At 40.3% G+C, this 23,927-nt stretch overlaps 3 protein-coding genes across 8 annotated transcripts; 2 read left to right on the top strand and 1 right to left on the bottom strand.

Annotated features, from left to right (window-relative positions):
• Positions 1 to 3: 3 nt before the first annotated feature.
• fnbp4 (formin binding protein 4) lies at positions 4 to 7,909 on the top strand. The gene is made up of 17 exons (XM_085166560.1): positions 4 to 222; positions 694 to 765; positions 884 to 1,014; positions 1,287 to 1,455; positions 1,845 to 1,992; positions 2,085 to 2,187; positions 2,285 to 2,629; positions 2,708 to 2,900; positions 2,996 to 3,135; positions 3,217 to 3,321; positions 3,654 to 3,787; positions 4,794 to 4,954; positions 5,122 to 5,423; positions 5,527 to 5,644; positions 5,788 to 5,981; positions 7,096 to 7,253; positions 7,400 to 7,909. Exons 1-17 carry the CDS (start codon positions 99 to 101, stop codon positions 7,485 to 7,487), a joined length of 2,685 nt encoding a protein of 894 aa, XP_085022686.1. The 5' UTR covers positions 4 to 98; the 3' UTR covers positions 7,488 to 7,909.
• Positions 7,910 to 9,063: 1,154 nt separating this feature from the next.
• Positions 9,064 to 20,901, top strand: agbl2 (AGBL carboxypeptidase 2). 6 transcript variants are annotated; one of them, XM_085166554.1, is made up of 23 exons: positions 9,064 to 9,267; positions 9,421 to 9,471; positions 11,287 to 11,416; positions 11,696 to 11,863; positions 11,991 to 12,098; positions 12,283 to 12,433; positions 12,536 to 12,791; positions 12,988 to 13,389; positions 13,621 to 13,763; positions 14,798 to 14,957; positions 15,143 to 15,269; positions 15,358 to 15,458; positions 15,621 to 15,715; positions 15,826 to 15,901; positions 16,014 to 16,085; positions 18,723 to 18,803; positions 18,922 to 19,011; positions 19,151 to 19,226; positions 19,315 to 19,467; positions 19,596 to 19,626; positions 19,706 to 19,917; positions 20,038 to 20,149; positions 20,266 to 20,901. In XM_085166554.1, exons 1-23 carry the CDS (start codon positions 9,259 to 9,261, stop codon positions 20,477 to 20,479), a joined length of 3,018 nt encoding a protein of 1,005 aa, XP_085022680.1. In that variant the 5' UTR covers positions 9,064 to 9,258; the 3' UTR covers positions 20,480 to 20,901. The 6 variants fall into 6 exon arrangements, with proteins under 6 accessions (XP_085022680.1, XP_085022682.1, XP_085022681.1 ...); XM_085166555.1 differs by having other exon boundaries at positions 9,067 to 9,267; positions 16,014 to 16,109; positions 18,922 to 18,978; XM_085166559.1 differs by having other exon boundaries at positions 9,201 to 9,267; positions 16,014 to 16,109.
• On the bottom strand, positions 20,773 to 23,826 carry tmem17 (transmembrane protein 17). The gene is made up of 5 exons (XM_085166603.1): positions 23,614 to 23,826; positions 23,349 to 23,452; positions 21,437 to 21,550; positions 21,180 to 21,323; positions 20,773 to 21,097 (listed from the first exon to the last, which is right to left on the bottom strand). Exons 1-5 carry the CDS (start codon positions 23,726 to 23,728, stop codon positions 21,020 to 21,022), a joined length of 555 nt encoding a protein of 184 aa, XP_085022729.1. The 5' UTR covers positions 23,729 to 23,826; the 3' UTR covers positions 20,773 to 21,019.
• Positions 23,827 to 23,927: the final 101 nt, after the last annotated feature.

Genomic DNA, 23,927 nt, shown 5'->3' with positions numbered 1-23,927 from the left:
TGAAAAGCTTTTGTGCCAGCTCGAAGTAGCAACGTAGAAAAAAAGCAGTAATTAACGTCGCCAGCGAAGGAAGCAGGCCTACAAACACATAAACAGAGATGGGGAAGAAAAGTCGCCTCCCTGGAGGAGCCGTCGGTCGGAGAACTATATTGCAGCTTTCCCCACCCGGGAACCGCGGCGTGAATGTTGGAGAGAGAGAAGAAGCGCCCTCGGGATCTGATGGTATTTTATCTCAGTAGCATGTTAGCGGCAGGCTAGCCTAGTGCTAAATACCTGAGGTGCGAACAACGGGCTCATCTGATTATTATTATTATTAATTACAATAATACTGTTATTTTTATATTTAGCTGTCCAGTTACTTAACATATGCTGCAAATATACACCGTCGCTGAGAAACTCCAGCTGAGAGCTGTAGTTATTATGAATTATTTTTCTAATTTTAGCTTCTACCAGAAGCTATAGGCTAGTGCGCTAAGCTAACAGTTCGGGGAACATCATCACTTTATCTTACAAAATATGTTAGAAGATAGGATAGGATCAGCTAGCCAAAAATAAATGGGGGAATGATCTGTGGGATCGATACCCTTTATACCGATTTATACATCGATACCGATGCTTTTTATTTAGTCTATGAATACCTGTAATGTTAAAAGCGACAATACTTTACTACAAAACTTTGTTTTTTTATCCCAGATGAACAGGATGGGGATGGGCATAGATTCGTGAGACGCACAAACATCAAGGCTCCAGCAGTAAAAGCTACAGGTGAAGTGTTTTTCTCTCCCTCTCTCTTTTCGTCTGTGTTGCTGCAGTCATTCTCAAGCAGCAGATTCAAGACTTCATTTCATTTCGCTGAACAAAGCTTTTTTGCTTTCACTTGTAGAGGGGTTGTCTTTGCTCGGAGCCTATGAGGATAGCGATGAAGAGGATGCGGGAGATTCTCATCGTTCAGCTGCAAATTCGCAACGCAATCAGTCAGGTGACATCGACAGCACACTGGCCAATTTCATGGCTGTAAGTATGATGACGATACTGTAAGCCAGTCTCTTATTATTTATGTTGAGCTAATAAAGGTGTAGATTAATGACAAGTAGGTTAAAGTCAACTTCTACTTTATAACTTTATATAATTGTTTGTTTGATTTTTCAAATAACTTATGCAGATTTTATACTTTTTGAGCTCCTTATTCATTATTAAATCATATACTCTATGTAAAGCCTAGTGCTTTGACCTGTGTGGTTTATTCACGCAACTAAAAACTTGCCGTCTGTGTTTTCTGGTTGCAGGAAATTGATGCAATCACAACTCAGCCAAGTTCAGATGATGCACCAACTCCAGTTCCAAGTGCTACTCCACCCAAACCTGAGGTTAATACTCAGCAGCCAGCTGCTGGTGAAGGACAGAATCAGCAAGGCACAGACTTTGAGTACAATACACAGTACTCACTAGCCGGCGGTAATTATCTCTGCTGCATTAAAATATCAAGTGTGCATGTCCTTAGTGAACTGATTTATATTTCTTCACCAAAAATAATTTGTATAATAATGTATTTATATTCATATGAAAAGAAAACTGTATTTTTCTAATGTTATATTCTTGATTACATAAAGTATTTAATGATGTGCTACATTGATTATATAAAGAGATCAATCATGCAGTGGTTACTTTCAAAAGGGACGGTTTGATATTGATGTCTACTAACTATTCTGTTAATATCTTCTTTGCTCTAACTGAGAACACTGGATTTTTTTTTTTGTCTTATTTTGTTTGTTTGTGACAAGGACAATTTTTGAGATATTATTTTGGGTTTTTTTTAAAGTCCCATGTATTTGCTTGTATTTCAGTGGGTGTAGAGATGGGAGACTGGCAGGAGGTGTGGGATGAGAACTCTGGTTGCTATTATTACTGGAACACACTGACCAATGAAGTGTCCTGGGAGCTGCCACACTATCTAGCTGATCAGGTGCAAAGCCTGGGACATTATACCAACAGGTAGGAGACATTAAGAGTATTAAACAAAGTTTTTGAAGATTATGTTTATTTCTGACACCTGATAATTGTGGGTATTCTGCTTTTATTTATAGCTCGAGTGTCAATGGAAATGGCACAGCTCATGCAGGTTATTGCACAGAAGAAAATGCTGTATCTGCTGCCACAACAACATCAGCAAAAGAGACAAAAGTGAAGGCATGTTCCATCTGTCCCCAATTCAGCTAGTTTCTGTTTTGTTTAAATACTTTCACTTTGATACTAAATATGACTTGCACTGTGTTTTTCTTTAAAGGAGGTAATTGAAAGCGTTGTAGGCCTCACAAGTGAAGAGGAAGAGCGCCAGGGAGTTGCTGCAGCACTCCTCGCTCCTCTGATCCCCTCTGAAGTGAAGGAAGCAGAAGAGAAATGGAGGAAAAGACTGCTTAAAGGCCTGGATGAGAGTGAGAATAGCTTGGATTCTGACGGAGATGGCAATCGTCTTACAGGATCTCCTTCTACCCCTCTGAGGGACTCCGACTCAGCTCCCATTGTCCAGAAAGATGGATGCACCAAGAAGCAATCTGGAGACAACTCCGAAGGTGAGGAAGAGGCAGAAGAGGACACCATGGAGTTAGAACTGGCTCTGGAAAGGAAAAAGGTGTGTATTTAATGCAGCTCAGGAATATCTTTGAAACTTTCTTTTGGCACACAGAATAATCAAACACCTGACTCTTAGGCTGAGCTACGAGCACTGGAGGAGGGTGATGTCAGTGCTGGGGGCTCCAGTCCTTGTTCTGAGAATAGCCAAGAAGCCTCGGGTCCTCGTGGTGTCCTGCTGAAGAAGAACCGGTGGAAGACTTCTTTCCTCAGTGCTGCCAGCCCCGACTCTAACAGTAGAAGCTCAGATATACCGGATAACACAGAGACCGGTTAGTTTAAACATTAACACATGAGAGAAGTGGGTGGAGTAACATAAAAAAAAAATTCTATCTACATAATTTTATGCCTCTCTTGTTTCTTGTAGCACTTCCTAAAGTCTTAGAAAGTGTTGAGGAAGGAGAAGACAATGAAGTGGAAACTTCTGAGGACAAAATGGGATCAAAACCTTCCGTGAAGGAGGAGGGGGAGACATCTGAGCTCAAAGAGGAAACTCCTGAGCTCAAGGTAACAACACTACTACTATTACTAACAAACAGTAATTGTGCACTCTCTTTTGAGAAGTATTTTAATGGTTAAAAACTGTAGTTTCAGATCGGTGAACTGGCAAACACCTTAATAAGCAAGATGGAGTTTCTTGGGATAAATAAGAAAGGGATCTCAAACTTTCAGCTGCTTCTGCTACAAACTGAGGTGCGTGGATATTCATTTTCTAAGCAATGTCATCCTAACTTCCATTTGCTGCTTTTCTAATGCGACTTTTAAAATATTTAACATTTAATTTTGTTTCACATAATTTTGCACAGGCACGCGGTAGTGTTTAATATTTAAAATCGTCATAATAATTCATCATAAGGTGTCATTCTGGAAACTTACTGTAATTACTCTTCCATATTACTCATCTATCCTGCAGCTCTTCTGTCTTTATCTGTCTCTTGAGCCCTTTAGTTATATTTTATGGGCTTTTGTCTAATTTTTGTCTCTGTCTTTCTTTTTTTGTTCTTTATTTCATTTTTTCCCCCCAGACACGGGTTGCTGATTGGAGGGAGGGCGCTCTGAATGGAGTCTATCTTCGCCGCCGGCTGCAGGAAGCTGCCGAACACATAAAATATTACGAACTTAACGCCACCCCTAAAGGCTGGTCCTGCCACTGGGACAGGTACGCGCTCCTTACCTTTCACATCTCTAAACTCCCCCGCCCCCCCCAAAAATCTTACCGTGTGACTACACATCCCTCAGTGCTGAGGTTGCAGACTTTGTAACATGACTTGGGGAGAAGCTTAACCAGTCCGAGTGGATCAAAATACTTACCAGAAACAGACTCTTCAGGTTTTTGTGATGCAGTCCTTTGCGTACACTGATAAGGGAGCATCCACTCTGGGCCTGCCTGCTTCGTGTTAAATACACCTGCCACAGAGAGGACTCTTAGTCCCTTAACAGACTCTTAAGCCTTTTGTTGTAAAAGGGCATTTGTAAACTGATTATGGGTCCAGTCAGTGGAAAAACTGGGAGGGGGTGTATGGTAGGAAGGTTTGGTTGCGTGGGACAGCTTTGCACTTTACAGGACTACAACCCCCTGAATGCAATGCTGAAAGAGTGATGCCCTGGAAGCGACGAGTGTCACGCATCAAATAAAAGGTGAAGATGGAGCAATGACGGGAATCCAGCAGGTCAGACCAACTCTATTTCATATGTTTTCCTGTTTTTCCATTTACTTCTTTCTGACATAAAATGAGTTGAATTTGTGCTTCTTATTTTATGCCCTATGGTTGTTGTTGCTGCTGCTGATGATGATGATAATAATAATGGTGCTTCCTCCCCGGCGTCTTCCTGTGTCTGGGAGGGAATGGTTGTCTAAAACAAAAGAAATGTGACAACCATGGTGTGAGCTGCTGAATGCTGCTTTCAGGACCTAGAGATGATTTGTTTGTTTATTTATTCCTGAGAGCAAGGTGGGTTCCCTATCCACAACCATAACCACACTCTTAATTCGGCCTTTGTTCAGGACAGTTAAAAGCACTGTCCATACCAACATTCCTAGTCCTTAATTGTGGCCATACTGTCCACTCCCTTGCCCTTCTGTCCCAGGGTATCAAGCTACACAGCAAGTATGTAGACCAGTGGTTGAGACTTGTGCCTTCTATCTCTGTTGTCCCACTCTCTAGAGAGCACAGGCGGTATTTCTATGTGAAGGACCGGACCGGTGCCTCCCAGTGGGATTTTCCAACAGAGGATGACAAGGAGGAGGACCTGAAAGATGGCCAGGGTACTCAGACACAGACTTCAAGCCAGGTGGATTCCAAAACAAGTGCATCAGGTGTCACAGGTAAATCTGTTATTACTGCTGCTGATCTTAGACTAGGAGAAAATTACTGGGGAGTGAAAAGGAAAATAATTGCAATAAAGTCTGTTCAATACATATTTCTTTGCTGTAATTGCATAATAATGTTAATCTCCCTTTTTTTTTTTTTATTGTTTTATTTTTAAACTAAGGATCTACATGTCCTCCTACTGCCCCGCCACCGCTACCTCCTCAGCCCAATCCATCATCCTTCTGGTCCCCATCCCAACCTCCACTTCCTGACAGCCCTCCTCCACCATCCAACTACCCCCCACCTCCACCACTCCCCCCAGGCTCACCACCTCCACCACCTCCCCCTCCTGACAGTGATGGAGAGATCATGGAGGTGGAGATGGAGATGGATGATGACAATGATGAAGAGCCTCCAGCCCCTGGAACTGAGGAAGATGGCAGTGGGAAGCCTCCTTTGCCACCAGGCTCTGCTAGCGCGAAGGTGTGGAAGTAGTTATGATTCTAATTAGTGTTTTCATTTTTTTTTCAGAAGAACAGTAGCCATCAGCTTTAGCTTTATATTGTATTTGTTGTCATTTACACAGGCTGTCGAGTCATCGGGTCCTCTGGGAAAGGGTCAAAAACGTAAAGCTGGTCAGATGAATAAAACCATTACAATTGGCAGCAGTCCCATTCTGTACACCCAGCCAGCTGCCAGTGCAGGTAAAAAAAGAAAAAGCTTCACTACACATCCATCATAATGAAAACAAAAGGCAAAGCTACACTGAATAAGGGACAGTACATGTACACAATTGGTTAATTTAATATGTTTACAAAGTAGCAATAAAGTTTCTCCTTGTCTGCAGCCCCTCTAATGTCAGCAACTGCCTACTGGGGTATGCCGGCCGTCCCTGCCCCTTTGGTACCTTGTGAACCTCCAGCTCCACCTGTTCCAGTTCTGCCTCCACAACCACCACTGCCACCATCTCAGCCACCCTTTGAACCTACTGGGGCAAAAACTCTGCCCACAGACAAGAGCAAGAAAACCAAAAAGGATAAGGTTAGTATTGGAGTTAAAATCAGCTGACAAAGAAGTCTTTCAGTCCGGAGTGTTCATCATGGTTTGTGTTTTGTTAAAGACTATTTGTTCTCAAAAAAAAATTCCTTTCCATGAAGCCGTCCCTTTGATGCAATACTTAACCCTTTAAAACCGGTCCGAGCGGGCACGCTCCGTTTTGCGTAACTATTTTTAAATCCCGGTAGCTCTGCAACCACCTGAGCTAGCGCAATAATTTTTTTTGCATATGAAACTGGAGGAGTTGTACTTACATCTTATGCCATCAGCTTGTCCTCGGTCACAGTTTCCTTCCACATATAACTTTGCAAAAACTGCATAAAAAGCACTTGCAGCAACAAAAACACAATATTCCAGAAACGAGCTTTGCCGATCCGATCAGCTGTTTGTAACACTTCCTACGTCCATCAGCGTGAACTATCACATGTCCTCCATGACCTGCCCGAAACAGGAAGTGATGTCATTTTCGCAGAAATGTAGTTTTTTACCATTTTTACCTTATGAGCCTATACTGGTATTTTTAAAAGTTATCTTTGACTTTATGACTTTCTGTGTCGTTTCTGGGATGCTTAGGACTCATATTGCACTGCTGGAAATAGTTTATTTTGATGCATATGCTGCTTTTTTGCAAATTTGCATTATAATATTTATTTTCGTTTTTCCTGCAGTATATAAAAATTGGTGTATTTCAAAAATAAAACTATGAAGACACTCAAAATAAATTTCCTGTGGTGGGAAACTATTTTGTGCAACTTTTTTGTATTTACAGTTTTGAGGGATAAGCCTCTTAAATTTCTCTAACTAGAAATATATGTTAAAAAACAAAAACGATTTTCAATTTTTTTGTAGTTTATTGCACTTTTTTGCAATTTATGTAATTACTCTGCACTTAATGCAGACATATTATTAAAATTTAGGCTGTAATGGTTGTATTGATGTATAGCAACTTGAAATGCTCCCAAAAATGGCTCCACAGCATGTAAAAATATAATATAAGCTCTGGCGGACTTGGTTCTATGGTAGGTCTTAAAGGGTTAAAATGACATTCAGGAAAACATGCAATTCACGTTTTCCATTTGATACACTTCCCTCTCTCTAGCCCAAGAAAAGTAAGACCAAAATGCCTTCTCTGGTGAAGAAGTGGCAGAGTATACAGAAGGAGTTGGATGAGGAAGAAAAGAGCAGTTCCAGTGATGAAGATAGAGATCTGCTCAACAAGAAAAGTATTGAAGAGTGGAAGCAACAGCAGCTCAGCACGTATGTGGTTATGCCCTTTCGTTTTACTTTAGGTTTTAATTTTTTAATTTTTTAAAATGAGCTTTACTTGTTTTTGCTGCTTTCTCGCCCAGTTTTACTCTTATTTCAGTGATTATAAATGTAACTTTTTTTTTCAATTTTTACAGAGGAAAAGCTTCAAAGAATGCCAACTTTGAGGCACTGCCCGAGGACTGGCGGGAACGCCTGAAGAAAAGGAAGATGAACAGCACGTAACATCAGGTCTGGGTCATACACTGTCCAGGCAATGTTTTTAAAAAACACTCCAACCACTGTCATTAGGTTATCCTTCCCCAGCTTAGAGTTTTCTCTAAACTTGAACTTTTAATTGTCCGTGATGAAGACATTTCGAAGCCCTTACATGGCAGGCCATGAATGTCCTTCTCCTGGTTTTTGTAGCCACCACTGTAAATGTGCCAAATGTCTCGAGTAAATCGGTATATCAAGTGTTTCATGGCTATTTTGTATAGCCCCTTGTAGATGATCACCCATTTGTTTTGGAGGATTTTATTTTATTGAGCATTTTTACAATGTTGTATATAAAATGTATAATGGGATAAGCCATGTTTGTGGAAGGGGGGGACTTCGTTGAACTTGTATATTTTGTAAAAAGTTATTAAAAAATGTTTCTAAAGTGATCTTTTTTTTTTCTTTTGCATTTTTGTTCTGTTTTGTTTTCCCTCCCACCATCTCAATCACAATTTACTTATTTTCAGTAACAATACTACATTGACCAGTAATGACTAAGGCATACAACTATACAAACAGCACAAGAGTGCGTTTGGATCACTGTCCTTTTTTATTTTATTTTTTTAGGGTTTTATGACAAAGTCAATACTACAATCATTGTTCTGTGTGTTAGTTATGGGCAGGAGGAGCTGTACAGAGCACTACATCTGAATCCAAGTCTAGGAGTACAAGAACTCGGGTGTCCTTAAGGATAACAGGCTGAACGGGAAGAGCAAAACAGGAATTATTGGGAGATGAGCAGGCTCTTTTTCCTAAGTAAGCTGTAAATCCTTCAGTATGTGCAGATGGAGATGGAAGCATTCTATCACTCAAGAGTGGTGAGTGAAGTTTGTACTGTGGTCTGCTGGGGGAACAGGATCAGAGCTGATGATACCCACATACTGAATAAACATATCAGAAGAGCTCGCTATGGAGAAACTGTTCTCCACTATAGGTAATCCTGACCATCCTCTGCACCACTGGACAGGCAGTGGAGCATCTTCCCTAACAGACTGATTCAGGTCTGGACAGATATAAGAAATCTTTAATATCACATCTTATTCCCCTCTATAATACAATATCTGGTAGAAAGGCATCTGCCAGAGCAGGGTAACCAGATGGCAACAAACTAAATGTGGGCTAAACGCCGTGAGGGACAAAGTTGGGCACATGAAGAATGCTGAGAGGTATACTAAACTGATTTTGTGGTTGTTTTCATCATATTCAACGAGATCTGCAGAGCTTTTGACTTTTTTAGTGACTTTTTACTTTTCCTGGTGAGTGGCATTATAGCCTAGGCTAATAAAAAGCCTTCCCTTCATAGACCATGGATAAAAGCCAGACTATTCAACGGTCCAGCCGAAATGTGAGACGGGGGACAAAGACTAAAAATGCTGTGCAGTCCCGTATAAAGAGGGTAATCTAGTCACCGTACTGCCATGTAATGTTATTATTATTATTATTAATCTTATAATAATGTTACTATTAATATTATATTGTTATTATTTGTAACTATAAAATTATTTTGAAAATGTATGTAATATTTTACACAAAGTTTTTTTTTTTCTTATCGACATCATCATCGCGCATTTCCTAGATTTTTTCAGTAAGTTACCTGTTTCCATGGCAACTTTGGTGTTGAGGCTTTTGGTTGCTTAGCAAAGTCAGGTCCCCCGAAAAAGGTTGTTCGATGTAGTCTTACTTACCTCTAAAAAAAAGTACGCTTATATTTCGCCGGGGGGCCGTGGTACAATCAAATATGAGCGAGGTAAGTGGCCGTCAGAGTGTGATAAACGTAGAAAGTTCTAGCACGGTCAGAAATGTTAGCAAGCTGCCAAAGAATGTATGCTAACGATAGCAGTGGCGTTTACACGCTCGAAAATGTAGTGAACAAGGGTTTTAAGTTGCTGTCTTCATGCAGGAATGCCAGGTTAAGATCCCCGTGAGAGATTCTACACTCAAACCTACACAGGTAATTTGGAGTTTCTTTGTTTAGGTTAAATGTTATTTTAGTTTACTAAAGCAGAGCTCTGATACAGCTACTCATTCACAAGGGGTCGCCAGAGCGGGCAGTTGTACGTGTTTGATTTGGTAGATCTTTTTTAAACAAAAGCCAGGCCTAACCCTTTGTGAAAAATGACCCTGACGAAATAAAGGGGAAAAAGATGGGGTGCGGGGTCTTGATATTCAAACTAAACTGTAAAGATCTAATCAAATCTAAAAATCAATTAAAACTGAACTATATGAAAAACCAAAAGAATGAACATTTCCTTTGGAATTTAAACGACGTGAGAAACCACTACTGAAATGTACAAAATAACTGTTTTTGTCTTTTGGTCATATTTTTCTGATACAGGTTGCACACACGGGCAAAACACATTTTTGTCATTGAAAGTATTGCAGTGATTTGTCCTGGACTACCAATGGTGGAAGATCCTGTATCAGATCAGATCCTGTTGTGTCTCTTTGTAGGAAAATGGGGGGTATCAGCTGGTTTTGATCTGTTGCTTTGATTTGAAATTATACAGTCAGAAGATTAGGTCAGAAGTTTAGGCAGCACGGTGGCACGGTGGTTAGCACTGTTGCCGCACAGCAAGAAGGTCCTGAGTTCAATTCCACCATCAGGCTGGGGTCTTTCTGTGTGGAGTTTGCATGTTCTCCCCGTGTTTGCGTGGCTCCGGCTTCCTCTCACTGTCCAAAGACATGCAGCTTGTGGGGATAGGTTAACTGGATAATCCAAATTACGAATGAAAGTGAGTGCGAATGGTGTCTCTGTGTGTTGGCCCTGCGACAGACTGGCGACCTGTCCAGGGTGTACCCCGCCTCTCGCCCTATGACAGCTGGGATAGGCTCCAGTGCCCCCCGTGACCCTGAAAAGGAGAAGCGAATGGATGGATGGATGGAAGATTATATACACTTATCATGGGCTTAAATAAAGCCAAATAAAATAAACCAAATGGTAATTTTCGGGGGTGGGGGTTTAATGAATTCTTTGAACTTTTCTTTTTCCAGGCTGGAATGATTGTACAGCCTATATTATTAAAGAATTTAAAAATGAAAATTATTTAGGATTTTCTGTATTCCAGACACAGGGTCAGAAAGTATACAGACACACTTTAACATAAACAGTTGTACATAAGTTCAAATTATGCTGATGTGTCACCACTTTCCCAAGGTGTGGAAAAACACCCAAACAGTCATACTGAGGACAGGAAATCTAAAGTTTTATGTTCAGACAAGTTAGCAAGTTAGCTATTTAGCCATAATGGCAAGTATATATTTGGAGTGAAACTTTCAAACTTAAGCCCTCTGTACCAGCTGTCAAGCATGGTGTTCGTAGCGTCATGCTTTGGGGCTGTTTTAATGCCAGTGGTACTGGTACGTTATTCAAAGTGAGTGAAATAAGGAGGACTACCTCCAAATTCTTCAGCTAAAAACAACAGCTAGACATTTAAAACACAATGAGCCTTTCCAAAAGGACAATGATCCTAAACACACACATACACAAAAAAACATTGCTCAAAGAAATTATTAAAAGCCTAAAAATCCCATGACTTTCATTCCAGTGATGAGTGTATGTAAACTTCTGAACTCTATGTATGTAACAGCTAACGACCGACGGAAAGACCTGAAAACAGCATAACTGAAAACATCCACTAGAAGATGTTGAAATTTTTTTATTTTATATTGTCTTGATTACAAACCAGTATTGGTTCAGGTGCTAAGTTATATATGTTTATTGGTTAAAATTTGATCCAGCACTGATTACTTATATTTTCCTGACCAGGCAGAGAAAACATCAACCATGGTCAGCTCTGCTGTTAGGAATTGTGGAACTGCCCACCAGCTGGACACAGCAGACACCAGTTACTCCCGCACAGATGAAGATGATGAGGAACTGACAAAGATGAAGCAGTGTAAGCTGTTTTCATAAAGGGTGTTATTGTTTAACATGTATGTAGCCTAAATGTTGCTGATACACGAGTGTCAATGTAAGGAACTTTTGAAAAGCAAGCATGGTCATCTCATTTCAGTTTTACATCTTTATATATTTTAAAAAGCGCTGTTTTATAAATGAGATAACTGCATCTGTCAGCGCAAACCCCATGAGGCAAGTGGGCATACATGATGAAGATTGTAGCAAACAGCATGATTGTTAAAATAGCATTAAAGGTGTGTTTCATGTTCCCACTCAGTATGTAGAGACCTAAGTCAGAAGCTGAGGACCACACAGCTACTCGTTACCATCAGTGGTGGACGACCTGTTATAAGTCTCAGGCCACCACCAGAACTGGTCAACTTCTCATGCGGCATCCGCTGGCCAATAGAGTGTGAGGTCATCAGCGACATTATCCATCACATAGGTAATGCTTCATCTCAATAAAACTTTGATGTCACTGGGTTTTTTTAGTGGTAAGAATAAAAACCATACCAACAATATGTTGAGCAGAAATTTGGCATTCCCTTGTTTAAAATGAGTGTATTTTCTAGAGTGGGACCCACCAGAGCCAGAGCCCTTCTATCAGTGCACAGGATATGAGAGGACACCCATGCCAGTCAGAGAGGAGAGGGGGAAGGTGGTATTCTGCATTGACCATGGTAACTCTTAACTGTCATCATTGGGATTTATGTTTGCACTTCCAGGTTATTTCATATGTACTTTAAGTTATATACTGTATACTGTCACTATTCTCTGAAAAAACAATGTAAATTCAGTGCATCTTAAAGCTTTAAGTAAATTTAGTGTTTCTTTTTTTTTTTTTGTTCTTCTGACCCTTTAAAGCTGCTAAGCACCCATATTTCACCTACTCTCGTATTGGAGGAAGCAGAGAACCCATTAAGCGAGCCACTTTTTATGATGTCGGTCAGTCAGAGCTGACTCTCAAGTTTGAGTCACGGTTTGAGAGTGGGAACCTTCAGCAGGCCGTCCAAGTGTGAGTCTGCAGGTTTATTGTTCTTTTCAGTTGTATATTTTCACTTTTGGAGTAATGTTAGGTTCAGTTTGGATCTCTGCTCATATTTTCTTGCCTGTTCAGGGGTGCCTATGACTATGAGCTGACCCTGCGCACAGACATGTACACAACAAAGCACACGCAGTGGTTTTACTTCAGGGTCAGGAACACAAAAGCTGGCGTCACCTACGGCTTCACTATCGTTAACTTGATGAAGAGGAGCAGTCTGTATTCACAGGGTATGAAACCGCTCCTCTACTCAGAGAGGGATGCTGAAGAGAATGGTGTTGGATGGAAACGCGCAGGTTCAAATATCAAATACTACCAGAACTGCAGTCAGGTAGGTGGCATCTGGATTAAGTTTAACTATGATACCTTATTTCCCAGAACCAATCACTTTCTCCCTTTGAACATTAGCTAAGAATTAAATGTATGAACATAGTGTAGAGGTAATCTGTCAAAGATTAAAGCCTGAATTGAAAGTCTGACTGTAGACAGGATTGTTTCTAAAAGTATATTTTCTCTGCGTCACTTAGAATACAAAGGACAACAACAGCGATGGCATCACCCTTTACTCGCTCTCCTGGACTCTCCAGTTCCCTTATGATTCAGACACCTGCTACCTGGCCCACTGCTACCCCTACACATATTCACGCCTGCAGCGCTACCTTAGCCGTATTACTTCCAACCCTACAGTTAGGTCATACTGCAAAGTGCGGGTCTTGTGCCAAAGTCTCGCTGGAAACGCTGTGTATGTGATAACAGTAACACCCCAGGACTCTAACAGAATGGACGACAAGACCAAGAAGGCTGTGGTGGTGACAGCCAGGGTGCACCCAGGAGAATCCAATGCATCCTGGATGATGGAGGGATTCCTGAACTTTCTTCTTGGTGACTCAGATGATGCTCAGCTTCTCAGGGACACGTTTGTTTTTAAGGTGCCTGTTGTCTCTATTCTGGCTTAATGTGTTAATCCGTACTGAAATACATTGCAAATCTGTGTGTTTGTTTTTTGTTTGTGAAAGAAGATAACAATCAATTTAAGATAATAAACCTATTTTTTATAATACACTTGTTTTTTTAAACGTATTGTTACAGATCGCTGTGTTTTTCTAGTTTTAATTATGGCAATTAAGCTAATTTTTGTTTGCTCCTCTTTGGTGCTGCAGGTGGTCCCAATGTTGAACCCAGATGGTGTCGTGGTGGGTAACTACCGCTGCTCTCTTGCAGGCAGGGACCTCAACAGAAACTACAGGACACTGCTCAGAGATTCCTTTCCTTCTGTGTGGCACACCCGAAACATGGTGGAAAAGTGAGACTTGATTAGGGATGAAACGATACCAATTTTTTCAAACCGATACGATACCGATACTTGGATCTGAGTACTTGCCGATACAGAGTACAAAAACCGATACTTCTACCACACAGACACACACACAAATGCAGACAGGTTTTATTTTATTCTCTGCCAATAAAAAATTAAATCTTAATAAAAATGATCACAAAAAAATTTCAAGTGAAAAATAAGCACTTCTGTTAAATTATTGCAAAGTCTCCACATTGTAATTTAACAAAATATCACTGAACTATTGGCACTGTCTCGAGCTTTCAGAATAACAATAAACACTTCTGTTTATTTATTATATTTCATATCGCAGCTCAAGTATGCTGAGAAGACGGTGCAATCCTATGTTTTCCACGACCGGCATTGGCTGGTCATCCAGAGCGATAAAATGAGTCAGAGCCTCTGTTATTTTAACTGCCCGTGGATTTTCTCTTGACATTTTTCATTGCTTTTCCAAAACCTGAGTTAAAGTTGGCTGTTCCACACTGCTGACATTTTGTTTAGCCTAGCTACAGCAGCCTCCAGTTTCTCTTTTTTATCTGGAGCCGCCAGTCTGACTCGCCTAAACCCTGTGCCTGTTTAGCGAGGGATGTCCCCCTAGTGGCCAATCTAAAAAACTACAACAGAAATGACAAGCCACCCTCTGATTAATGAAATAAGTTGGTATCGGTTCATGGTATCGGTTAACTTTTACGAGTATGAGTACACACACATTTTACAGTATCGGCCCCGATACCCGATACCAGTATCCCTAGACTTGATAAAAAAAAATGCTAACAAAAAAAAAAAGAAAATCATTTTTGACATGTTTAGAGTTGCTTAATCAAGCTCAAGATATTTCTCCTTTGAAGTGCCTCAGGCTTTCCAATACGTTTCAAATATGATGATTACCAAACAGCCTGTGCATACACAATTTTTTAATTATTTTTTCTTTTTTGATTGTGAATGTTGACTGAATTTGTTTCTTAATTGAAATCTCTGCCACACCGCATTTTCCTCAGATTACTGGCCGAAAGAGATGTAGTTCTTTACTGCGATTTTCATGGTCACAGCCGAAAAAACAATGTCTTCATGTATGGCTGCAAAAACAAAGCCGACTCTACACTGAAACTTCACGCGAGAGTCTTTCCACTAATGATGAGCAAGAATGCTAGCAATAAGGTAAAGTGTATTTTGTCTGAGGGCTTTCAAACAGTGTTGCTGACTTTTAAGATTAAAGTTCTACTTTTTTTCTGTGGTTGTATGGGCCTTACCTTACCCACCTGTTTGTCACTCACTAGTATTTAAACTTCAAGTTTACTACCTATCAAACTCTTGATATTTCATATACACTGTTCTTTTCTTAGTTCTCCTTTAACAGCTGTAAATTCCGGGTGCAGAAGAGCAAAGAGGGCACGGGACGAATCGTCATGTGGAGACTTGGCATCAAAAACAGCTACACCATGGAGGCCACCTTTGGAGGCTCCTCTTTGGGTGAGTGAAAAACTTTCTGAAGATGTGCATGTTTTTTGTAAGCTTGCACATATCACTTAAGCGGATTTATAATTTGCTGAACTCTTAGGCGACAGGAGAGGAACACATTTTACTACTCAAGACTTGAAGTCCCTGGGGTTTCACCTGTGTGACACCCTCCTGGACTATTGTGACCCTGATCCAATAAAGGTGAGCGATTAAGCAAATATAAAAACATATACTATAGTAAGCTCCAGCTCAGTCTAGTTGCTATTGTATGACCGTTAATAATAATCCTGGATACTTGTGTTTTGATATAGTGACTGTATACGTATGCAATTATTTCAATTTTGTCTGTGCTTTTTATTTGAGATCACTTACTGTCTGGCAGAATTGGCATTGCTGCAAAAGGAGTTCAGAGAAAGACTGGGCCAAGATTTGGGCAACAGCTCTGACCTCGAAACCAGGTGATAAAAATATATATTTTATCCATACTAACCACACTTGGGCAATGTGAGATTGGGAGAATATTTTCTGAATTAGCCTGAATGCAAACATTTTTCTTTTGCTCTCATAGCACAAGTGGCTCAGATAGTTCAGATTCAGAAGGACTCCCACTTCATTTGCTGAACCAGCCAGAAACATATACAGAGGTAAACTGACTGCACTAATACACCGAGGCCTCCAGCACCTGTTTGACTGTAGTAATCAGTTTTAAGTCATAAGTTCTGTTAGTTTACAACATGCTTCTGTTTTCTGTCACAGCAAACTCCAGTGACGAAAAAAAAGAAACACTTCAGGAGTCATAAAGAGAGGAATAGACGACGACCAAACAGAGTAAAAAACAAAACACAGCAAAAGGTCCTGAAAAGCAACACGAAAAGTCTTTAATCAGCCAGATCTTAAATAAAAGAAGAAGTTGGTGATTCTTAAGTTCACCTTGACTTTTGTTTGATTTTAGCCATTATCTCAAAATATTTAATCTTTTTCTGGTCTGGCCTTTTAGAGACCATTTCATGGTTTTATGCACTTTAGAGGGAGAAATATGCAATTGCTTTTAAACAATTCTTTAATTTTTTCATTTTTTAATACCAAATCATGATTACAGTCACCCATTGATATCACCTTTCTCATTTCACATCATTATTTTATTATTGCAATTATTGCGACGTTATTAGCCCACATTTACCCTTATCCTAGCTTGTTTTAAAAATGTGATGCAGGCCTGAAATGCAGGACTGGATGTATATTAACAAATGAAATGATCGAACAAAAGAGGAAATATTTTGAGGTTATCTAGTCTGGAATAAAAGTCAAAGTCCATTTAAGATTTGAATTTTCATTATTTATATTGTAGATAGAGTCAGAAATGGTCTCCTGACCTAAGTGTTGAAATGTCACATGGGCCAAATATAAAATCTGAAAATCTTCTGCAGCCAACTCAGATATTTAGTTATAGCTCTGATCATCACACATCCAAAAATTATTTCCTATTAATTACAGGCTATTGGACAATTTTAGGGTCAAAATTGGGTCAAAAAAATAATAGTAAGTACATTTTAATCCCCATCATTTTGTTTCATTACTCCAGTTTCTTTTTAAATTGTACAGTGTCTTGCAAAAGTATTCGGCCCCCTTGAACTTTCCCACATTTTGTCACATTACAGCCACAAACATGAATCAATTTTATTGGAATTCCACGTGAAAGACCAACACAAAGTGGTGTACACGTGAGAAGTGGAACGAAAATCATACATGATTCCAAACATTTTTTACAAATAAATAACTGCAAAGTGGGGTGTGCGTAATTATTCAGCCCCCTTTGGTCTGAGTGCAGTCAGTTGCCCATAGACATTGCCTGATGAGTGCTAATGACTAAATAGAGTGCACCTGTGTGTGATCTAATGTCAGTGCAAATACAGCTGCTCTGTGACGGCCTCAGAGGTTGTCTAAGAGAATATTGGGAACAACAACACCATGAAGTCCAAAGAACACAGCAGACAGGTCAGGAATAAAGTTATTGAGAAATTTAAACCAGGCTTAGGCTACAAAAAGATTTCCCAAGCCTTGAACATCCCACAGAGCGCTGTTCAAGCGATCATTCAGAAATGGAAGGAGTATGGCACAACTGTAAACCTACCAAGACAAGGCCGTCCACCTAAACTCACAGGCCGAACCAGGAGAGCGCTGATCAGAAATGCAGCCAAGAGGCCCATGGTGACTCTGGACGAGCTGCAGAGATCTACAGCTCAGGTGGGGGAATCTGTCCATAGGACAACTATTAGTCGTGCACTGCACAAAGTTGATCTTTATGGAAGAGTGGCAAGAAGAAAGCCATTGTTAACAGAAAACCATAAGGAGTCCCGTTTGCAGTTTGCCACAAGCCATGTGGGGGACACAGCAAACATGTGGAAGAAGCTGCTCTGGTCAGATGAGACCAAAATGGAACTTTTTGGCCAAAATGCAAAACTCTGCACACTGCACATCACTCTGAACACACCATCCCCACTGTCAGATATGGTGGTGGCAGCATCATGCTCTGGGGGGGCTTCTCTTCAGCAGGGACAGAGAAGCTGGTCAGAGTTGATGGGAAGATGGATGGAGCCAAGTACAGAGCAATCTTGGAAAAAAACCTCTTGGAGTCTGCAAAAGACTTGAGACTGGGGCGGAGGTTCACCTTCCAGCAGGACAACGACCCTAAACATAAAGTCAGGGCAACAATGGGATGGTTTAAAACAAAACATATCCATGTGTTAGAATGGCCCAGTCAAAGTCCAGATCTAAATCCAATCGAGAATCTGTGGCAAGATCTGAAAACTGCTGTTCACAAACGCTGTCCATCTAATGTGACTGAGCTGGAGCTGTTTTGCAAAGAAGAATGGGCAAAGATTTCAGTCTGTAGATGTGCAAAGCTGGTAGAGACAGACCCTAAAAGACTGGCAGCTGGAATTGCAGCAAAAGGTGGTTCTACAAAGTATTGACTCAGGGGGCTGAATAATTACACACACCCCACTTTTCAGTTATTTATTTGTAACAAATGTTTGGAATCATGTATGATTTTCGTTCCACTTCTCACGTGTGCGCCACTTTGTGTTGGTCTTTCACGTGGAATTCCAATAAAACTGATTCATGTTTGTGGCTGTAACGTGGCAAAATGTGGGAAAGTTCAGGGGGGCCGAATACTTTTGCAAGCCACTAATGGGGCTTAAAATAATGGTGATTAAAATGTACTTACTATTATTCTTTTGATCCAATTTACTATTTCATAAAAATTTTAAGCAAAATTGCAAAACCCTCATTAAAGGTTCTTTGGGATACCAAAGGAAATTTCAATAGAAAATTCAGTTTGATTTTGGAACCCCTCCAAAAGGATATTATCCAGTAAAATTACATCTTATCCTGTTTCGTTTAAAATTCAAACGATTCCAACAGTTTGGGAATCACTGCTGTAAACAATACTGATGATCTTTGCAGGAGCCTGACGTGCCCCCTGACAAAACAATCAAAGAGAGCATCCAAAAGAGGCCTGCTGAACGCCACAGGAAGAAACCTCACGTATGAAACGGCATCCAAACGTGTTTGTGGTCTTCACAGTAATACCAGCTACACTACAATATTGAGGCTGGTAAACAGATGAAGACATTTACTGATCCTTACTGTTTCCTCCTTTAAGGTAAACACTCTGATGAGAAAAGGTCCTACAATCACTCACCATGGTGAGGTCAGTCAGGTGAGGCTGTGGCAGGCATGTAAAGGTGATCATGTGACAGTCATTCATTTGAAGCCTTATGCATCAACCATAAACCTGCCTTTTGTAAGCACTAATAATTCACAGAGAATCTGCAGATGTCTTGCAATACCTGGAGCAGACCATAATCTTTCATTTCAAATTTGTCAATCAGGAAAACTCAGATCTACGTTACAGTCCAGAACCACGCCCACTTCACAGCAAATACACCGGTGCTTCACCCCACAAAGGTAAGGTTTATTTTGGAGATTCAGTTTGCAGGTAAAGGTCAAAGCATTTCCAAACTAATGTGGAGCGCTTGCTTGACTTACTTTACAGGTGATCCGGACATGGAGACAGGACAGCCGGGGCACTGCTCTCCCCCACTGAACCTCACGGCTCTCATTCCACCGTCATCAAAAATCATAAAGTCCAGCCAGCATCAACATCACGTCCACAGCCAGTCTTTTACCCCCTACAAATTCTACAAAGGTTTGTCTGTCTGTACACTTCTTTCAGGTGGAACTAAATTATGTTATTACTAATGTTAAAAAGTCAGTCAATTCAAGTTTGTATCAAATTGTCGCTCCTCTGTAGTGAAACTTGTCTTCCCCTTTCAGGGCTGCCTCCTTTGCTTACATCGGGCCACGGGTAAACCTCACAATCTTACTATATCTTTATCTTTAAACAGAACTAAAGATTGAGAAGTGTTGTGTCTCTTTTGTGACAGATCTCCCAAATTCACCTATGTGAATATGTCTCCAGAAATTATTCCAAGAAGGCATCTACTGACAAGTCTCAACAACAACAAATTCAGTGGCAGGCACATTTTTAGAGACAGCTCTTCATGGCTCTCACATTACGTTGATGCAAAAGAGACCTCGCGCACAGAAATGACCGAGACCAAAGGGTATAAAAGGGAAGAAGACAATTCCTCAGAAGGTTGGGTTGCACATTTGTTATATTAATAAAGACTAGTCAGTTTGTAGTTAGTTATTGTTGTGATACGTTTTCATGAAATAGCCCCATCACTGTTACTTACTTTACTTTGACTTTATTCAGTGTTCAGACATGATGTTCAGAACCTGAAAGCTCATACTCGTGACACCTCCCTGAAGGAACCCGATTCATGCAGATTTTTTGTGCCTGTGCTTAGGGACCTAACAGGACTAAGGTGAACTTCTCCATTATCCTCTTAATTCTGTAATTTATTATTTCTGTTAAATAGTATGATAATAATACAAGCATTGTTCATTTAAACCCTGGTCTCTCCTTTTTCAATTTCCTCAGAAAAAGCAACGACAAAAGACACGGGGGTATTTCTTCATCCCCCATGAGAGAGCAACTTCCACGTCCACAGAGTGACACAGTCAGCGTGCTTCAGGCTAAGAACATTAGGCTCTATCACTTTGGAGAAGAAAGCCATACAACTGTGACTCCACAAGAAGTAACGGTCAAAAGGACATCACAGTCAGCCTTGCACAAGCGAAAACCTCTAATCTGAGAAGTACACACTTAATTTATTCAAGTCAGTGATGGAATTTTTTTTATTTTTTACTTCAACAGTTGTTTACAAAAGAAACCATAGAAAAAAATACTCAGTATGGATCAGAGGGAAGGGAAAACTCCAGGAATAGTTAAAAATGACTCTTATTAAACGTGAAATAAATAAATAGACTCTGAATTTAATCACTTTTTTTCCTTTTTGCTTAATGTTAATGGCCCTGATAAAGACCTGATTTATGGCTGAAAAATCGTCATCTTTGGATCTTTCTAACAAACGACAAAGGATTCACATCATGTTCATGTTTTTTTTTAATGCAAAATGTGAAAACATTAATAAAATAAATGTTAATAAAATACAAAAAATATATGTTAAAAATCCCCTATTTTCAATAACGGATCTTGAGTAGCAGCTACCCCATGCAGCATGTCTAAGACAAACTGTGACAGTTTCTTGTTGTCAGCCTGTGACCCTGGAGATGTGAGGTGTGCAGAGGTTTTGCCCAGATGTGTCCAGATGTGGACGTCAGAGTTTGAGAAGTCAGTCAAACTGTCGCAGATGAAATTGGCTTTCTGTGTGTCTGACCACGTCGCGGAGCGCAACAAAACCAAAAATGGCCTGGGAGCATTCAGGGATAAAATCAGTGTTAATAAATGTAGCTATGAAATTCTGAAAATGTGGACAATGCAACTTACCATACCTGTGTGAGTATGAATAAGGCAAGGACGATGTGAACACCTCTCTCCAGGGGCTGAACGAGGATGGCTTCATTAAAGAGCTGAAACAGGATTAATGGAAACTGCAGCAGGACGCTCAAGAGCCAAAATCCAGCCAGCTCTGGGACCTTCAACAAACACAGTCATTTGACAAGTTTCCCTCTCTGCCGTCCACTCACTGGGTTTCTTTACATATAATTATACAAATATCCTTATTTCATATGTGAATGTATAAATGCACCTTTTGCTGCAAGTTCCCGGCATAACCAAGGTAGAGTCGAATAGCCTCGATCAGCGTCATCAGGATGAGAATAGTAACAAGGATGATTTTGTAGTAGTCTGACAAAGCAGGATACTGGTGGAAATAACAAGCCAAACAACACAGTTTATAGTCTAACACTAAAACTTGTATCCACTTTGTAATGTTTTTTTAAAAAATGCTACACTCTGAGATAAACTTATGCAAATTTCGTAGCCAAAGGAACTTGCAAAGAAAAGCGTCTGGACTTCTTTAAGTTACTTGAAGACGTTTCACCTCTCATCCGAGAAGCTTCTTCAGTTCTAAGGTCAAATGGTGGGGAGTCCCAGATTTAAACCTAGTGGGAGTTTCCCCCCACAGAGGGACAAAAGGACCCCCTGATGATCCTCTAATCGCCTGAGCCAAGGTGTGAAACTGTGTTTGGGTCCCAATCAGCCAGAGTTTCGGATGAGCTCATTGTGTGGGGGGATACTCCCACTAGGTTTAAATCTGGGACTCTCCACCATTTGATCTTAGAACTGAAGAAGCTTCTCGGATGAGAGGTGAAACGTCTTCAAGTAACTTAAAGAAGTCCAGACGCTTTTCTTTGCAAGCTCCTTTGACTACGATGACCTGGATGACTGAGAACCTTCACAGACTTATGCAAATTTCCTGTTTCATATTCAGATTTACTTTTTTTAAATAATAAGTATCGAAAAAGTCAGATATTACTGTTTTGGGATTTTATGTCCAGCTGAAAACACTCAAAAAATATTTATGTGTTGACTTTAAAGCAACTGAAATATAAAAATTTTGCAAAGTGCCAAATGTGTCTCAAATGTTAAATCTTGTTCATTCTTCCACATCCTTGCTTTTAAACGTATGATGTGATTTTTTTTTTTCTGCTCCTCTTCATAACCACTTGTGTATTCTGGAATGTTTTTATTGGTAAGATTACAGTTTCCTAACAAACTGGGACAAAAAAACGTGAAAACGTGGCACACAGTACTACTAAAAGGTCAAATACATTTAACATATTTTTAACTGAATGTGATTTTTGCTAAATAATTACACTGAGTATAAAAGGAAGCCAAGGTTTGTAATTTTTGATACATGATAGTCTTCTTGCTATCATGTATTCTCCTTTTTGTCTCAATAACCTTTAAAATTGGTATTTACTGTTATTTCAGTTGCTGTTTTGTCCAGTAACCATTTATGCCTCAGTGGTGAGCTACATGTTTCATGTGGTTCTCACAAATAATTAACAAAAAACACTAAAACAAAATCTGAGCACCCAGTTGAAAGTTTTCCAGGATTTACTGCAGCGTCATTCCCTTTAATTTGTGCCCACGTTCATTGTATCCCACAAACATTTGTGTAACTTAGGGGCTTTAATTTAGTACCTCGGGCACAGGGTAGCTTTGCAGAAGACATTCGACATGTTAACCTGGGAGACCTTCAGGCACCTGTGGAGTTTCCAGCATGACAGGATGGAGCACCATGTCACAAGGGAAAAAGTAATAACTAAGTGGTCTGGTGATCATCAAATTCACACTTTGGATCCATGACCAGGAAACTATGCAGCAGATGGTAGAGTAGTTAGCATTGTTGGTTCACAGGAAGAAGGTCCTGTGTGGACTTTGCATGATCCCCCTGTGTTTGTGTGGGTTCTCTCTGGGTACTACCAACAGTCAAAACACATGCAGTTAGTGAGGTTAGGTTATTTATTGAATCTAAATCGACTGTAGCTGTGAATGGTTGTCTGTCTTTCTTTGTTAGTCCAGTGACACACTGGCGACCTTTACAGGGTGGACCCCTGATGCTGAAATCCAGCATACCACAGAAAGGTGCATAACAGTCTAAATAAGAGTAGAAAGGGTCAAGACTGTAAACCAGAATTATGTTGGCATAATACCTTAAGCTGCAGCATTACAGTTTCACTGATCCACCACCAGGGGAAGAACCACATGTTAAAGTACAGAGACATCTGGAGCTGGAGGCTTGAAAGAACTCGATTGTCTGAAAACAAATACAAACAGCAGAACATGCACGAACCGAATAAGCAACCTAAGTGCAAATAAACTACTGGAAAGCTTAGTTTGAGTAAACAACAGCCATTAGTGCAGCTACATCAATGCTAACACCAATGCTAATTCATCAGTAACGTTAGCTGCATTCACCGTGTGCCAAAAACGCGTCGCGGTCTTTAGAGGAAGACTCCGTCCGACTCTGGTCAAACAAAACGTTGCGAGAAAAGTCTTCTAAATGTTTTCTAAGTGTCTCCGGGAGCTCCATGGTCCGCTAAATAAAAACATTACAAGAGGAAAATCACTCCGCCTCTTCCTCACTGAGAAACTGAACGCCGTTGTCGTTTCCATGGCTACCAGGGAAATCTCGCGTTCTGTGTTTAAATCTCGCATGGAATATCTTCTTTGTATTTAACCAGAGACTTTTCCACTTAGTGCTTTTATTAAATAGCGCATCTACCTACAAT

The sequence above is a fragment of the Neolamprologus multifasciatus genome, chromosome 7, assembly GCF_963576455.1.
Source record: "Neolamprologus multifasciatus chromosome 7, fNeoMul1.2, whole genome shotgun sequence".
Classification (NCBI taxonomy): domain Eukaryota; kingdom Metazoa; phylum Chordata; class Actinopteri; order Cichliformes; family Cichlidae; genus Neolamprologus; species Neolamprologus multifasciatus.
This window is presented reverse-complemented; position numbering and strand designations above follow the sequence as displayed.